Source organism: Pinus tabuliformis, chromosome 1_2 (genome assembly GCF_031772625.1).
Source record: "Pinus tabuliformis cultivar Carrire ecotype Pingquan chromosome 1_2, CPIR1, whole genome shotgun sequence".
Taxonomy (NCBI): domain Eukaryota; kingdom Viridiplantae; phylum Streptophyta; class Pinopsida; order Pinales; family Pinaceae; genus Pinus; species Pinus tabuliformis.
Window position 1 is genome coordinate 326780516 of NC_142298.1, and position 18469 is coordinate 326798984.

The 18469-nt window shown below is 41.4% G+C and overlaps 1 protein-coding gene across 1 annotated transcript in view; it reads left to right on the forward strand.

The window, feature by feature from the left end:
* LOC149205701 (uncharacterized) overlaps nt 1-18469 on the forward strand; it is a 374510-nt gene that overhangs the window by 859 nt on the left and 355182 nt on the right. The window contains exon 2 of the mRNA XM_089397482.1: nt 10736-10921. Coding sequence (XP_089253608.1) covers nt 10736-10921 — 186 coding nt within the window. The remainder of the gene's footprint in view (nt 1-10735; nt 10922-18469) is intronic.

The window sequence follows — 18469 nt, forward strand, 5'->3', positions numbered from 1 at the left end:
GATATCTGTAAACATAATTTATTCCGGCAATTACACAACGATGGGTAAATGCCCCTAAAAATTATAGGCCCCTGTTTTCATATGGAGACACTGCTTACATTTTCCATATCTCAACCTTGTCATTCCGTTAACACATTTACATTTTGCAACTGCCAAATATCGGCATTTTAGTAATCGAGTTTACCATTCGATTATTGATTACAAAATTTAACAATAATTGTTCACAGTGTGACAAAAACAAAAACAAGATCGGGTTTTCCACGATCTACAATATACCATTAAGCCTGATGCTGGCACTGGTGTTGGCTGCTACTGGTATCACTGCTGATCTCATTTCTCTGTTTGTAATTTATTGAGTTCTCTGTTCGTCTGAGGAACATTGTCCCTCTGCAACTGCCTTGTGACAGCGTCCTTCTGCATTTTTAACTCGGTCTATACCATTCTCATTAGATGATCGAAAATGGATCATTACATTTTTCCTTCTAGAATTCTTTTATGGAGTGGGAAATTTAGAGTCATAAACATGCAGGGACCATTTAAGAACAGAACCTGAATTTCCCAATTCTAGTCCTGAACTTTTGGATCCCTTTTCGGGATTTCCGGTTAATTTTTGGTGTTCAAATCGATCTGGGTTGTAGGGTCATCTGGCTTTCTAATTGTATATTACATTAAAGAAACGGAGTTAGAATGCAAAAGTTACACTCTTGACAAGTTGACGGTTACTCTATCCACTTCAGTGCTATGTGGAAGCCATGGCAGCCTCACGCATGTTGAGCTAGTGACATATGCCTTTCCAAGAAGATTCTTGAAGCATCAAGAGGATAAAAAATTGTAACCAATACAACCAAGAATGGGTAACAGGCCCTAGCCAAAGGGGAAAAAAGTGTAATATCCCTTAGGGTTGAAAAGAGCACATGACAATATTGCACCGATATCACAGTGTTTCTTCTAATTTCAAACAGAGATGATATTGAATGCACAACAGTGTAATCAAGTAGTAGATATTACCAGCAATACCAATAATAAATAACAGACTACCAATTTACAATCTCATTCCTAGTGCTGTTAAACCAGCAGTCCTTGCTATAAAGTACTCATTAGATTATAAACAGTGACAATCTTTTATTCAGTGCACCAGCCACTTACACAAGGGTTACGACATCAGTCAATCCTATCAGCAAACTGTCCATTTTGGTTAATTCAACTTACAAGATCATCAGTTTCCTTTCTGCCTCAGGGAAGTTGGAACACCCTAACAATGCCCTTCAGTGCTCAGATTAGACCTTGTTGCTTATCCAGAGATGCCCTAATAGGCCTCGCTGCCCAGACCAGACTTGAGAAGGGATTTTGCTGTCACAATTGACCCTTAGAAAGGATCCGTTGCCTCGATTGACCTCTCAGCAAGGGTCTACTATCATAGTTGACCCTTGGAAAGGATCTGCTGCCACAATTGAGCCCTTAGAAATGATCCACTGCCCAAATTGACCTTCAGAGAGAGGAGCTGCTACAATTAAAAAAATGCTTCAGGAGTGGCTTGCAGCCACAGTAGGGTTTCTCACACCCTCACTAGCTCAGAACAGAGGGCTTTCAAACCCACTCTGCCCAAGATAATATCTCAGAAGCCCACACTGTCACTGAATTTGATCTTATGATCCTACACTGCCACAGAAAATTCCCTAAAATTGTCTGCTGCCAGATAGAGCCCTAGAACCTTTGCTGCCACAGGCAGACCTATGCTATCTCAAAGAGTCCTTTTTGCTGCCCAAATAATGTCACAGAACCTCGTTGCCACATAATTGTTCCCTCAGAAACCTTGTTGCCGCAAAATGGAGAATGATGCCCCGGGAATTATGCTAAACAGAGTAAAGAGAGATGGATTGGCTAGGGTGGAATCTTTCACCTCCGTTACCAACCAGAAGAAAGGGGTCGTAAAACTCTCAAGAGCCTCAGCTCACAAATCAGAAGGAACTACAATCCATGATGATTAAAATGATTCTCCTCTCTGCTTTTTGTAGATTCCCTTTGGGGTTGTCCCTCCTAATTTTATTTTGAAGGGCTAACAGGTTTCCCTCCATTTACCCCAAATTATCTAATGTTACCCAAATAACATCAAATAATGTGTTTCCCCCTTTACAAATGACTATAGCCTGTGAGATTAGATAGGCTACTTCATCCTCCCTTGGGCAATTTAATTAGAAGAGGACAGTAAAAAAGGGTTCTGCTTCTATTACAGAGATTTTATGTTCCATAGTAGAGCAGATGCTAAGAGCAAGATATCAGAGCAAGAGAATCTGTGGGAGCAGTCAGTAGATTTTCTCACCAAGCCTCTAGTGAAGGGGAATTTTGTGTTTTACAGAGACAAGCTGGGGGTGGTGGAGAATCCCTTCCTTCCTAGGAGGAAATGTTGATTTTTGTTGATTTTTGGAAGGTTTTCTACATAAACTTGGTGTCTTAGCATGTAGAAGATATTTGATTGCCTCTTTAGGTGCTTGCTTGGTGGAGTAAGTGATTTTATGATTTCTTTCCTAAGGTTAACTTAGGAAAAGTACAATAATTAATCTAATTAATTATTGTGGACTATTAGGCCAAAGTTCTAAGGATAAATAATAAAATTATTTAAGTGACTTAGATATAATCTCAATTGTTGATCTCAAGTGAGGCTTAGGATTTAATCCTAGCCATTGATCACTTAGGAGATTAGGGTTAGGGATTTTGGCTTAATGAAATTATAAAATAAGCCTAAGGGAGAGGTGAAGACACACAAATGAAGGAACCGATTTTCTTTAGAGCGAGAGTCTCAACTAGATTGAAGAGAATTGAGGAGAAGTGAAGTGTTGAAGTTTCTAAGTCTACTTAGTTAGAAACCCTCCATGCACTTTATCTGATTTATTCCTACCTACTTGTTATGTTACTTAACAAGTTATTTACAATGTAAATACTGATAATAAACACTAGTGCATGCTCAACATATTACAAATCAACAACTAAAGGAAACAGAAACAACCACACCATATGACACCATTATTTTAGGACCAATGTCCCTGGAAAAACCCAATGTGGGAAAACTGGTGCAGCTATCTAAGAGTTTTCTTATTAAGCAATATCAAAGTACAATCTAGGTGCCGAAATTGGCCTACCCAATAGAGAATTTCCTTGGCAGTAATACCTCTCAGTTACTGACAAATCTCCTCGCTGAAACCCCGGATAATCCTTTCGGCAGCTCCTCATCACCAATCTGCCCCAGAAACCCCAGCATCAGCCTTTTCTGGATTGCGTCAGCCCCTCTTTGCCCAATGCTGGCCTCGCGTCATCTCGGATGGGTCTGCACCAACCTTAGGAGGCCCTGTGTCAGCCCTCTGGCCCTCTGCGTCAACAACGCTGGCCTCTCTAAGGCTCTGCGCAGCTCCCAACTACCTCTGTGTGGGCCTTGGCTGGCTCTGCGTCACTCTCCTTGGCTACGGCGCTGCTCTCCCGGCATTATCTCTGCCTCTTTGTCTCTCTGTCCTCAATGCCCCTCAGCTGCAATTCCCGATCACTAATTCTATCTCTCTTAGCAAACCCCGCTTTAGAGAATAGAATGATTGATCACTCTGGTGTATTCTCCAAGTGACCCTCAAGCCTTCTCTTATACTTTTCCTGTTGACATATCAACGGTTGAGATTAAGTCTTTAATCAATGGCTAAGATTAGATCTGGCTTGATCCATGTCTTTTGGACCATTCTAACACAGTTTCATATTAATACACATTAATATTTTATTTTCCCTAAGTTTAGACTTAGGGACTCCATTAAAAATATTAATTATTTTAATATCTCCTGAATTGTTTAGAATCTGCCCAAACCCTTTCTGGGTATTGGAGATCTCATGTTCCCCAACCTTTCCACCAAATTTCGTGGCTAGAGCACATCCGATGCTACCCCAAATCAACACTCCCTCTTAGCGAGGATTGTGCTCTAGCAATACTCCTCACTGAGTATTACTCTGATCATCCGGCATCGGTCCCTGTGCTGATGCTAGGCCTGCTGCCCACCATCCTTTGCACTGTTTTATCTTGTACTGCTGCCCACCATCCTCTGCACTGTTGTATCTTGTACTGCTGCCCATGGTTCTGCCACTGCCACTGCTGCATCCGTGCTGCTGCTGGTCCTTTCTCCCAGCATTGCACCTCCTCTCATCATGTTGCATCGTGCTGCCTACCGCTGCACTGCAACTCAGTTACTGAGAAGTAAGTAACTGATCTCCCAACTGACCTCTCTGTTGGGCTAGAGATACCCACTGACGCTGAAGCTCCCTCTGCTGCTGACAAGTGCTCCCTCTCTGACCTCTGCGCTGTTGCAACAACTCCCTGCATCTTGCATCGTTGCACACCTCTCTGTGCCATCCTGCACTGGTGCAACACTCCTGTGCCTCTCGCATTGCTGCAACACTCCTGTGCCTCTCACACTGCTGCAGCGTGCTAGTCTCGCGCTATCTCAGGACTCCTGCATTGTAGCTCTCTCTGCCTCCTCATTCGCATCCATCTCTACCCGACTCAGCCAGTCCTGCTACTTCTCTTCGAGGCTCCCGTAGCAAGGTCTAATCCAAGAGGTTGGGTACCTCGAGGATCCTGCCCCTCATTACCTGTAGCCCGCCTAACTACAGCTCGATGTCTTCCCACTTTCGCTCAAGTGGTGCGTGTGCACTCATGGCACAATCATCGTCTGTCAAAACTTCCTTCTCTGCCTGTGCTAGCACTGCCTTAGTCTCGGAAGACTCTCCCTTACTCTTCTTCCTTGGACACTGGGTCGCATAATGACCCAGCTCCCCACAGTGGAAGCACGTGATCTTGGAGAGATCCTTCTTCTTCCGCTTTTCCTGCTTTCCCTCAGATGCTAGGGCATCATCTTCCTCCTCTTGCTTGACTTTGATCCCCTTGCTTCTGCTACTCGTCTTCGACTACCGTCTGATCTCTTCCGGGCGAAGAGCCGCCCACATCTCATCCCAAGGTGGAAGTGTTCCTCTGCCCAGTATACTCTAGACAAATACTTCTCAGTCTTTTGAGACTGCATTCAGGGCCGTCCTCACCATCAACTCCTGATTTGGCGTGGCTTCTATAGCAGTAAACTGATCTCGGATCTCGTTTAGTCCTCCGAGGAAGGTGTTGATCGGTTCTCCCTTCTTCATTTGATACGACCTCAACTGATTCTCAAGTAACATTCTTCTCTGCACAGAAGTATGCTGGTACAATTTCTTGAGGGCCTCCCACATCTCATATGCCGTTTCCTTCTCGGCAATGTGTGGTACTACATGGTCCTTGACCCCGTCAAGGATGATGCTCTTGGCCCTCGCCATTGCCTCCTCGTACTTGTCGTTATCATTGGGGTTGACTGGGATAGCTATAACCTTTAAGGCGAAGTTCTTGACACGATTTCTGTCAAGTACGGATAAGATTCTGGCCTTCCAGACTGCGAAGTTCGACGCTCCGTCTAGTCTATCCTGGTCTCTTACTCTGTGTAGTGCCATGATGCTCTTCTACTTCCCTCTTGGAAGTTCTCTGTTCGACTCCTCCGAGTCTCTACTTCCCATCTGGAAGTTCTCTTCTGGACTCCCTCTGAGTCCTGATTTCCCTCCTGGAAATCCTTCTGTCGCTATCGAGATGCCCCCTACTTTGATCGTCTTGTGCAACCGCACCACTGATCCGGGTTCCTCGGCTAGAAACCCTCGATAGCAACTCCCTCCTCTTGGCCTTGCTCTGTCAGGTACTGTTCTGACTACAATACCTCACCAGCTCCACTCTGCAATATTCCCATAGCCTTCTAAACCCCAGCAACCTGAAGGTGAGAGCTCCTAGGCTTTGCGCAATCCTGACACCAGCAACTCGGCCTCCTCAGTCAACTGCGTCAGCGCTTCCAGCTTCTGCGTGGCTCTGCGTGAGGCTCCCTTTGCCTTCCTTAGCCTTTGCGCTGCCTCTTCCTGGCTCACCCTTGATGACGCAGGCACTGCGTCACCCTTCCCTTGTTGCTGCTTTGCTAGAAACAACTTCTGTCACCTTGGGACAACTGTTTTCTGCTGCTATTGCTCCGCTCGGCTGATGTCCTCAGTCCTCCTGTGATCTGCAATCACGCTTTGATACCATGTTGAAGTTTCTAAGTCTACTTAGTTAGAAACCCTCCATGCACTTTATCTGATTTATTCCTACCTACTTGTTATGTTACTTAACAAGTTATTTACAATGTAAATACTGAAAATAAACACTAGTGCATGCTCAACATATTACAGATCAACAACTAAAGGAAACAGAAACAATCACACCATATGACACCATTATTTTTGGACCAATGTCCCTGGAAAAACCCAATGTGGGAAAACCGGTGCAACTATTTGAGGGTTTTCTTATTAAGCAATATCAGAGTACAATCTGTGTGTCGACACTGGCCTACCCAACAGAGAATTTCCTTGGCAGTAATACCTCTCAGTTTTTGACAAATCTCCTGGCTGAAACCTTGGATAATCCTTCTGGCAGCTCCTCAGCACCAATCTGCCCCAGAAACCCCAGCGTCAACCTTTTTTGGATTGCGTCAGCCCCTCTCTGCCCCAGCGCTGGCCCTGCGTCACCCTGGATGGGTCTACGTCAGCCTTCTGGCCCTTTGCGTCAACAATGCTAGCCTCTCTGAGGCTCTGCGTAGCTCCCGGCTGCCTCTGCGTGAGCCTTGGCTGGCTCTGCGTCACTCTCCCCAGCTACTGCGCTGCTCTCCCGACACTATCTCTACCTCTCTATCTCTCTATACTCAATGCCCCTCAGCTGCAACTCCCGATCACTAATTCTATCTCTCTTAGCAAACCCCGCTTCAGAGAATAGAATGACTGATCACTTCGGTGTATTCTTCAAGTGACCTTCAAGCCTCCTCTTATACTTTTCTTGTTGACATATCAACGGCCGAGATTAAGTCCCTAATCAACGGCTAAGATTATAACTGGCTTGATCCATGTCTTTTGGACCATTCTAACACAGTTTCATATTAATACACATTAATATTTTATTTTCCCTAAGTTTAGACTTAGGGACTCCATTAAAAATATTAATTATTTGAATATCTCCTGAACTGTTTAGAATCTGCCCAAACCCTTTCTAGGTATTGGAGATCTCATGTGCCCCAACCTCTCCAACAAATTTCGTGGCTAGAGCACATCCGATGTTACCCCAAATCAACATGAAGTAGGGAATTTTGGGAGAAATTCAAGGAGGTTGAGTTTAGGAAAGAGGGAGGTCAAGTTGTTGAAGAAGAGGGCTGAATTGTGGATGAGGTTGAATTATCCAGGGAGGCCAATTTTTCTAGTTCGTAGAGGTTGTACGGAACAAGGAGAAATGAAGGCCAATTTGCTGGTGAGATAGGTTAATTCTTTAGGGCTGATTTGCTTCAGGTTGTTCGATTTCTTGATGCTGAATTCTTTGACTCTGATTTTCATAGTGTGGCTGAGTTCCCAGTGCCCAACAATTGCAATTTTTCTATGTATTCTCTGTGAGTCTAACCCAAAATTTTCCTGAGAAATTTAATGAAGGAAAATTTTGTTGGGTGTAAATTTGCTGTTGTGGTGTGATTAATCTCTTCATTTTATTTTTGTTGCATTTTTAATTTAATATACCGGTGCATTTATTTTTCAGCAAATTAAAAAATATTTGAGATAAATATTTTTTGTGGTTTTAATAAATTGTTGAAGTAAAATAAATTAGATCTGGTATGAGAAAAATTAACAATCCAATAATGAATGGATATGTTTACAAATGAGGAGTGCGTGTATTTATACACATCCTTATAAGGTTCAGGTACTAGCCCTAAGAAGGTGACTAAACATCCTAGTCATAAATGATAAAGTGGGTAACTTAACTTTATGTAGGCTTGTTAGAGTCCTCAATACACCCAGTTGTGGGTCGACAGATGGCTTAAGTAAAGATTACCCATATTTTCAACAAAAATAAAAAATGGTTCCAAGTTGACACTAGATCACACTTGATGGGTGTATATATATTCTTGACCTAGTGTCTCCTTGTTGGTGGGTCTAAGTGTCCTAATTTCAGGAGACTTAGCTACTAAGGCTATTTTTTTGTTGGCTTTTGGTTGCTTTGAAAGCATTTTCACCTAGCAAGGAGAGTGCTTCATGGGGTGAAGGGCATATGGTATCCCTGCCTCTTTGTTTAGTTCCAACTTATATTTGGAGAGCTTAAATTGGGTGTATGCTTGCCTTTTTTAGGGGCAATTCTTGATTTGTTAGCTAACACGTGTGCTTTGTTTGGCATCCTCTACAAGGGTGCACATTTTGAGGAGAGGCACCTGGCACATGTGAAGTTACCACTTTGGGGGAGGGTGTTAGGCACTTCAAGGTTTGATGCTTAGCCCTAGGAGCATGTAACCACCTTGTGTAGTTTGGGAAGGAATGCTTGAGTTGAAGAGCCATTGATTAGAGGTTGCACCATCTTTTGGAGGAGGACCTGACATGTGAATACCCAACTTGGAGGGTGTGCCTTCTTTGTGGGTTGGACAAATCCTAGTGTGACATGTCAACTCCTTGCTTTGAGGAGTGCTCCATGTGGGGCTTTGTTTGTTTACATAACCTAGGGTTGCTTGTGGACTTAGTCCATGTTTTATTATTGGCCTCTGTCATCTTAGTCTATGTAAAGGGAGGAGAGTGTCTTTGTTAAGCACAACTACTTTGTCTCTTAGAGATGTTTAGTTGGTGTGGTGCCAAATATTTGGCGAATCTTGGAAGATCACGTATTACTCTTCTAATGAGGATTAGTGCTTATGTGATGCTAGTGCTAGGGTTCCTTGGCTCGTGGGATGCAAGTGCTGAGTATTGTAGCTTATGGGATGCAAGTGTGTGAATCACACTTATAGCTTATGTGATGCTAGTGCTAGGTTCCTTGGCTTGTGGGATGCAAGTGCTGAGTATTTTAGCTCATGGGATGCAAGTGGGAGATATTGGTGTTTGATTGTTGGTGTGAGGATTAGTGCTTATGTGATGCTAGTGCTAGGGTTCCTTGGCTCGTGGGATGCAAGTGCTGAGTATTGTAGCTCATGGGATGCAAGTGGGAGATATTGGTGTTTGATTGTTGGTGTGATGCTAGCTATTTGGAGAATCTTGGAAGATCATATTTTATTCTTGTAACAAGGATTAGTGCTCGTGGAATGGAAGTGCTAGGGTTCATTGGCCTATAGGATGCTAGTGTTAGGGTTCCTTGGCTTATAGGATGCTAGTGTTAGGGTTCCTTGGCTCTGGGATGCTGGTGTGTGAATGTCCTTGATAGCTTGTATGTGATGCAAGTGGAAGATATTGGCATTTGACTTTTGGTGCAATGCTGGCTTGTTTCGAATCTCCAAGGGTTTGCTTATAGAGGTCGGTGGGATGCCTGGCTTGGCCTTTTAATTGTTGGTTAGAGTTTGTGGTGATTGTGAATGCCCTAGCTAAAGTTTGGGATGTGTTGAAGTGTCCTTGCTTGGGATAAGATTAAAGGACTTGTTATACCAGCTTGGGATGAGCTGAGGTATTGTACATTTGGGATGAGCTGAGGTATTGTACATTATGTTCATTACTAAGATAATACAAAGTGTACCATTGTCCTAATTCATCATTGCGGATCTGATTTTTTTCATCTATTGAGCTAGTTTCATGTCTGTTTTAGTATGCTGGTTTATTATGACAGCAACGCTGAATGCTATGTTGTCATGCTTAATCAAACTTTCAGATCTGATTTATCGCTGTTATATTTCTGATGCAATGAAGGTAAGTTTCAGATCTGTATATTGAAAATCTTGTTCTAAGGGCTGTTGAAATGATCTATGCTTGAAGTCTTTGTGGTGTCTACTTTGTTGCATTTCCTTGAAGTCGTGTTGGACAGATTTGAAGTTTCTTGCATAATTATTGAAGAATTAGTTTCAGTACTAAGGCTGAAACCTTTGTGAAGTAGATATGTGGCCTCATTGAAGTGAGGTGAAAATTTCAGATTGGGTAGATTTCAAAATTTCGACAGTTTGCATCTGGCTTTTGCAATATTTTCTTTAAAGATAATCAAATGAGCTTAGCAAAAAATTCTAAAAGAAAAGATGAATCATGAGACAACTACAAGTTTTAGCCACATGCTACTCATAGAATATGAAATTGTAGCAAAAATAAGCCCAGAATAATATAGAAATTAAAGGGACATTATGGAATGCATCAAATCACAAAATGGTTAGGGGCACGTATGCACCTGCAAATTCATATTGTTGGAAGAAGAATTCTCCAAGAGATATCTATCAAGAGAAAAAAAACTAGATTGCAGCTATTGACTGATAATAGAATGCACAGAAAGAAGGGGAAAACTCTATTTATTGAAAAAGAGAGAGTTACCCTAGCTCGAGGACCAAGCCATTGAGGCATAATTAGATCATTATTTAGCTTACACTATAATTATCACTATAAGTGGCCTTGTACAAACATGATGATGAAAATCCTACACATCTCAAATCACGACCTTGTATAATTATGAGCTTATCACCAAAATAACTCATTTGTATATGGTGTTTTTTTACACAACTAGTAGAGGGACACAGCATTCACCCTCTACCTTAGAAGTGTGTTGCTCTTAAGTGTGTGTGAAATATGTTCTCTATTGCAGAGATTAGTACACAAATTCTTTTGTTTATTGTTGCTCAATTTATTGTAATTAGTTTTAATGGAATTTATGTGTAATATATATACTTTGGGGATGGCTTTGCAGCTTCGATCACTTTCTGATCCCAGTGAGATTGCACAAAATGATGACATAATACGAATCTTTTTGCTGGCTTGTGAAGTCAAGACTGTAAAGTTGAGTGTTCTAGGCCTGTCCTGCCTCCAAAAGCTCATTGCACATGATGCAGTTGCGCCTACTGCATTGAGAGAGATTCTTACTACACTGAAAGAAGTAAGTCTTAGAAAAATTACAATTTGCATGTTTTAGTTATCCATGTTTTCCTGTTCTTAGTTTATCATACTTACTAGAATGTTGTAAACACCAATTGCTGAAATATATTTAATAACTGTAGCTACTTTTGGACACCTCACTTGTGTTTTTCTTTTCTTTTCTTGGGATAAAAAGCATAACCTCTATCCATAACGGAATTGATCATTATATTCTTAAGGTGCTCATGGCACTTGTTGAAAAGACACTGAACTGAGCTAGCAGTAGCTACTCAGACTTTGACTGACTTCTACATGCAGGTATAAAACCTCTTCAAAAATAAATCCTTCTAACCACTGTAAAGTAGTAATTGACATCATTAAAACTCCTGCTAGAATTTATACAGATCCATATGTATTATTACAAAACAAAAGATAAATAAACAGTTGTCCAAAAAACTGTATAGTGTAATAAATTATTTCCTGAGAAAATACAGAAAAAAGACTTAAAGAAACTGTGTGGATGGATGATGTTTTAGCACCATCCAGGGATTCTTTAACTTCAAAACACCTGCTTTGATGTTTTGGCCCTCCTTTTAAACTACACCATTTCTTCGTTCAGTTCCCTATAAATATGTGTATAAGATATGCTTTGAAAGAGCTCAGAGACCGTTTTTAGCTGATCTGCTATAGGCGTCAGAGTAATACTTTGTAATTGGCTCTGCCCTCTCATCAACTTCATAGAAAATAGAGAATCTCCAAAAGCCTGCATCCTGATTCCTATCTATCCCTTTCTTGAAAGCCAATTTAAGTAGAGCAGATAATTCTGCAAGATAGTTTGTACCTGTGCCCAAGCCTGCCTTAAACTTAATGCAATAATTTTCAGAGAAGAATAGAAGTCCCCCATGACTACAGAAAATCATGAGGGCCCTGGTAAATCCCTTCAAAGAAACCCCACGGGATTGCTTTGTTTATCAGCAGCTCCACAATCTGTCTTGGGTTTCTGCCCTTTATCTCCATTTTACAACTTTGAAACAAGCCAATCACCTGCAAATATACCTGAAATGATGGCTACTGCTTGTCATTAAAATTAAAAACATTGTCATTACAGGCTAGCCAGATGCATCAAAGAACTAAACGTGGGATAGCTCTATGTGTTTTCAACTCCTTTTTCCTAAACTAATTTTCGGGACACTGTTCTACAGATGTTCCAGTCCACACGTGTGATACCCGTCAGCGTCTCCACATCCTTCCAGATTTGGCTTGTATGGGGGCACTGAATCATGGAGTTTTCAATGTCTTCCCTTGCTCCCCTGCAAAGCTAGCAGATGCCTCTACAATTTTTTGCCTCTTTATTGTAACATATCCCATGTGAGTATCCTATTTTAATGGGCCAACCATAAAATTATTTTTGTTTATTTGGAGCTTTAATTTTAAAATTGTTGTCCATCACCATGTTAGAATTTCAAGCCCTAAATGACTAATGTCCCAACCATAATCTTTTGTTTTGTTTTTCTTGGAGCTTTAATTTTAAAATTGTTGTCCATCACCATTTTAGAATTTCAAGCCCTAGGTGACTAATGTCCCAACCATAAAATTATTTTGAGCTTTAATTTTAAAATTTTTGTCCATCACCATGTTAGAATTTCAAGCCCTAGGTGATTAATTTCCTTATGATCTCAATCAAACAAGTAGATTGCTGAATTAACGCTAAAATTAAATTTCAGACCATAGCAATCACACATAGCTAGAAATTAAACAGCTGTAATATCCCAAACGGATATTTTGCGGAAATCTAACTCAACCAAAATTACTCCATAAAAATTACCATTTATTTAACAGAACATTACCATGTAAAAATATAACCAATAGAATACGACAAAATAACAACAAGATGAACAAGAACAATCTCAACTTTTATTATAATAGAAACTCGGGTTTACATACTGATACAACAAAATAGATGACATGGGAAACTGACCTCAATAATCTGCTCCAATGTTGCACGGGCCCTCCATCAAAACTGAATTGCCTCTGCTAAGCTCTCTTGTGAATTCTGGATGAATTTACCAAGGGGAGATGGGTACTTGCCCAATCTCTCTAAACCACCCGAGGGTTTCCATCCCGGGGCTACAAATGAAGTAGAGAACCGGGTTCTCAAACCTCTCATACAAGAAGAAGATCAAATCCAAGATTTCCTCTAATGGCCTTTTCCTCCTCTTTTTATAGATCTGATGGACCCCTCTAGAAGCTCCTATTTTATTATTATTTTAATCATTGAGCACATTTCCCTCAATTAAAATATCTTTTTAATGTGGTAAAATGGTAAATTGGCCACCATGCCTCCTCAGGCCACTGAAAATCCCCACTAACCATCCCATCCTGAAGTTCTTCTCGTTTTGGTTCCAACAAGCTATTACATTAAGGTGTTTCGTTTAGTTTTCCTCTCGGAATGTCACCTTACGCGTAATTAATTGAGTTACGCACAATAGTAACCTCGTTTTACGGGATTTATCAGAATGCAATGGAACGAGAATCGGGTTGCGAAGAATCAATCTTGAAGATGGAAGATGATAAGTGAACTCCTCCAGACCCCATAAAACATCTCTAAAAGCCCCTGGGCCCGTTGATGACGTAAACCTGCACCTGTGACCTGTCTGCCTCCAACCCTGAAAGTCCATCCTAACCATGCCATAAGGAACACCAGAAAAAGGGACATCACAAATCCTCCCACAAGATTGCTTGCCCTCAAGCAATCCAAACTCGTGGGCTAGTCTCACGGCCCAATGCAACTGAGACCCAATGCCCGAATCCCATACAAACTACTGGGTGATGCTATGCCTCTGTGTCAACCCACCATGAATAGACCCATCAATGCCCGGATCCCAGACCAATCTCTGACTATCATCAACAAATCCTCTTGGATCCCAATGCCGCCCAGAATAAGCATTAATGCTCCCTAGCTCCTGCTGTGCTATAGCTTCGACTATGAATGCTGCTTCATCAATTGTGTACCAACTCAGTACCTCTCTCTAGTCCAACCCTTGGCATAGGTCAAGGTCAGCCCCACTATGTAGAAGCAAGTCTGAAATGTTGCAAAGTTGTTGGCCTACCTCCCACCGCCAACTGGAGGATGTAGTAATTCTCATGTCTAAGGGTCCCTGCTACACTATGCCATCCACTGAGAATATTGTGCTACCAACTAGATACCAACTCATGATCTCCCGCCAATCCATCCCGTGGGAAGGATTAGATGCATGTGCACCTGTATATGGTATGAGTCCACTATGTTGTACCATGCTCAACTCATGTAACTCTACCCAACCAATCAACCAGATATGTCTAGGAATCCCTGCCTCTCTCCCTATAAGTGGGCAACCTGTGTTGCATGGTCTGTCTGTGTACTCTTGGAGAGCGCTGCTACCTGGAAATACTGTAGCTTCGCTAGTTTCCACTGCATCTACCTGCACCCTGTCAATGGGTAGACCTAAAAATGGATGCATCACTATCCCCAAAAGAGCCTCCCTCATCTGATCGGAAACTCCACGCTCTACTGGTCCAATAGTCTCCTGCAAAACTGTCCTGTCAGACTCCAACACCTCCTGATGACAAGTGTCTGCAAGTACCATAACCTTGTTGGATGTCTGTGCATATGTATGTTCCTCGCCAACGACTGGCCTAAAGGATGTCTGCTCATCTTCCTCCATCACGGGCTCAACATGAGCCACTAGCTGACTCTCCAAAGATGGCCCATCATGTGCACTCTGCTCCACCATTTGTTGCCCATCAATCTCCTCTACTAGACATGGCTACATCTCTGAGCTGCTGTCAACAACTCCCCAAGACTGCTCATGCTCCTCAGAGGTATCCTCGTAAAACCCATGGACTCAACTATAGAAGAAGAATTCTCATCCTGAAAGTCAGAAGGAATCTCCTTCTGATCTCCCCCTGCTGTCTCCTTGATGTCACCCATGCATGAGTGGTTAGGTCCCCAAGGTTCTTTGCAGATGAAGCAAAGACCCCTCCCCCTCAACTCATTCTTGTTGCATGATCCTCCAAACTTGAGCAACTTCTCCCATGTCAACTGTCTTTTGAACAACCCAATGTTTTTCTCAACCAACCTTTCGGCTAGTTTGTAAGCAGCAGGTGAGACCAACTGTTCTCTCTTCCAAATGGACAACAATCGAGACTGCAATGCCCGACAAATGGTATCACGACCTCCCATACACGATGACAAGATGGACTGCATGTGTGTTTTGATTGAGTCAGGTGGATGACTCCTAATGCCGAAAAAGTGTTGGAACATTTGCAAGATCAAGTCATCACACTCCAGGTCAAACATGATGTCATAGGTTCTAACTGTGGCCATGATTTATAGGATCTCTAGCTTCTTCCCAAAGGTAGGGCCCTCACTAATATCCAAGTTTTGAAAGCTCTCTACTATCAGTGTGAAAAATCCCCTCATAATATCATCGTTGTAAGGGGGTATAGGTATGGTTAGCCTCATGATGTTACGATGACAAGATGCAATTGGTAGTTTGACCCCTTCACAAGGTTACTCCATGAACTTGGGTTGTATTAGGGCAAGCATGGCTGGTTTTAGAGCCCAACTTATTTTCTTCCCCTCTGATTGACCCACCTTGGAAAACAGTGAATCTAGTTCGTCCAGTTTGAAAAGAGCTTTCACTGTTACCCTCATGTGTTTCAAATCTGTCCCAAGTGCAAAGATTCTGTGTCACACTTACGGTTCCTTGTGCAAATCCTTTGGCTGTGTTGAAATTTGATGACTAAAAAATTTCCTGTAATCCCAACCCATTTTTAATTTCACCTTATCACTCCCATTCAGTTAAATGCCCTTTCCCATAAACATACATTCAACATATAGAATTTCGGAAATGAAATTTTCAGATTAAAACACATAGGACTGTCAACACATGCTGAAAATAAATATGGACATAAACAGACCAGCAACACACATAAAAATACACACAGATTTTTGGTCAACTTAGACCCTGGCAAAATCCCTTCAATCTTCTCCGGGGAAAACCTGTTAGAAATCTCTTCAAATTTATTTATCTTTCAAGTTCAGGGAAAATACATGTGCAGACAAAACAAAACAACAAAATACAACTTATCTCTTCAGCCCAAAACTCTTTGAAAACCATGGCCACTTTGCCTCGATGTCCATGCCCACTTGAAGCTGAAAATATGTACTGTATGGATACAGACTGTACTATACGGATTTCCGTACCGCTGTACGAGATTTTCATGTTTTTCTTCCAAAAAACTTCTCTCGAATTGCGTGCAGCTCACAACATTAAACGCTGTTCATACTGTACGTTCTGCTGTCTTCTATGCCTTGATTTCTGTGCCCAATTTTGCCCAAAAATCACTCCTTCAGCTTGCTGCAACAAATTTCTCCTTCAGGACTTTTCTCCAGCTCTCAACCTCCTTTCTCCAATCTGGTCTCATGAAGAATGAATGCAGTCTCTCTTTCTTTTCCCCCTTTTGTTTTCCTAAATTACTTTTGGGCAACCCTAAGATCTAATGGCTCAGATTCATTTAGATCAAGGGATGAGAATAAATGCACATTTAATTCTCACTTTCTATTTTTTAACTCACCCATTAAATAAAGTATCCACATTGTACTTTGTGTCTAAAGTCACTTTTCACTTTATAATTTAACATTGACTTTACCACTTATGAAGTCACTTTCACTTTATAAAGTCACACTTAGGAAAAGAATTATTTTGAACACTTTTCCCTAGGTAGAGACTAACCCTTTGGGAAACCACTTGTCCAAGGTACATTAAAAATCAACAGGCTGCTCTTGTTGAAGAATGGCATGGAACCCTCTTGAGAAAGGTTGGTTGATCGCTGCTGCTAATTTATTAAGGAGATTTATGAAAGTTTGATCCATGTTTTATTTCAATGATATCAAGTACATTAATTTGATGCATACAAGACAGTACATATTAATATGACCAACAAAACTTCAAATCCTTTGACAAAAACAATACTTCACGCTCAACACAACTATGACAAAACTTCAACAATCTTTTGGACAACAACTACTCAGACCTCCAAGAGTCACACTTGGATACCCATAAGGTTATTTTAACATCAACTGTAGCAAAACACAAGGACTGTGACAAAAAGAATGACCAGACCTCTACACCTTGACTGACTTCCTAGCAGCCAAACAATTAGTACACAAGGTACCCATCACTCAGCTCTACAAACCCTCTGCTAATAATATCAACAGTCAATGCATGGCAAGATACAAGACATAAACAACTTGATTTCATTAATGTCTTAAAGATGCATCAAGACTCCTGCAATATTCCCGCTGGAATATTCTCTCCGTTTTCTTCTTAAGTTTGTAGACTAAGATGATTTAGTCACTGGTCACTTGTCAGATTGTGGAGTAAGGAGTGTTGTTATATGCTGTCTATTAACTACGTTTATCCCAAAAATCTTCACAAGAAGATATACTGTCTTTGGAATAAGGTAAGATCATTCACTGGCATACAAATAACACCAACAATCATAAAGTTACAACATAGAAGAATGATAGAGAAAAACCTGAGTTTCTTTGACTGTCAATGTAAATATAAGCTCAGCTGCAGTGATATGACGCCTCCAACATATAGTGCAAAAACTCCCATGCAACAGAACAACTAGCCAAATTTCCACGTATGCTCAGCGATGGAGGCTCAACCCACAACTTATAGTAATGGTGCGCTGTCCTTAGGCCGATGAAGGACTCAGCTCTCGGACCCTGTCACAAGTGAGTCCCGGCTGCTCTTCTTCGTGTGGTTCGGGTCAGCAAATACAGTGAAGAATTCATACACTTCAGAACTCGTCCTTCTGGAAAAGACTTGCACTCCACCCTTGGTATAGGAAAAATAACACTGAATCACGATGTCAGATGATGCTCTCATCCTGGAAAAAGGATGAATTCTCGGCCCTGTAAACTTCAGCTCCTATGGTCCCTCGACAAACAGAACAGAGGGCAATCAAATCCACAATAAATACAAATCTTGTGTTTCAAAGCTAACTGCAAATTGACAGAGAATTCAGCCATTTTCAACCCTAAGCTTGGCTTATCAAACCTGGCGCTCACTCAAGCTCCCAATTCAGGTTTCTCACTGGCTCAACCAATTTTCATTTTTCGCGTGAAAAAGGTCTCTGCTAATATTGGATTGCACCGCTTGCAGCGTCTCATTATACTTTATGCTGACGGGGCATCAAATTCTCCATTAACTTGTAAATACCTTTTTTTATAATTCTCTCTCTGCTTAAGTTAATTTTTGGCCCCAAGATTCTTTTCATTCCTTTCATTAAAATAATTTGGCCCTCGTGACTTAATATGACCTTTACAAACAAAGAGACGGCTTCACGTTTCAAGACCTTCGAAAAAATTTGAGAACCCAAATAAACCCAAATAATGAAGTTTGGCCCTTTGATTAATTACTATGACCAAATGCAATTTGTTGTCACATAATAAAAAGGGTCGACCTGCTCCAAAGTTTATAATATGATGGCTGCTAATTTGATTTGACGGCTCCCA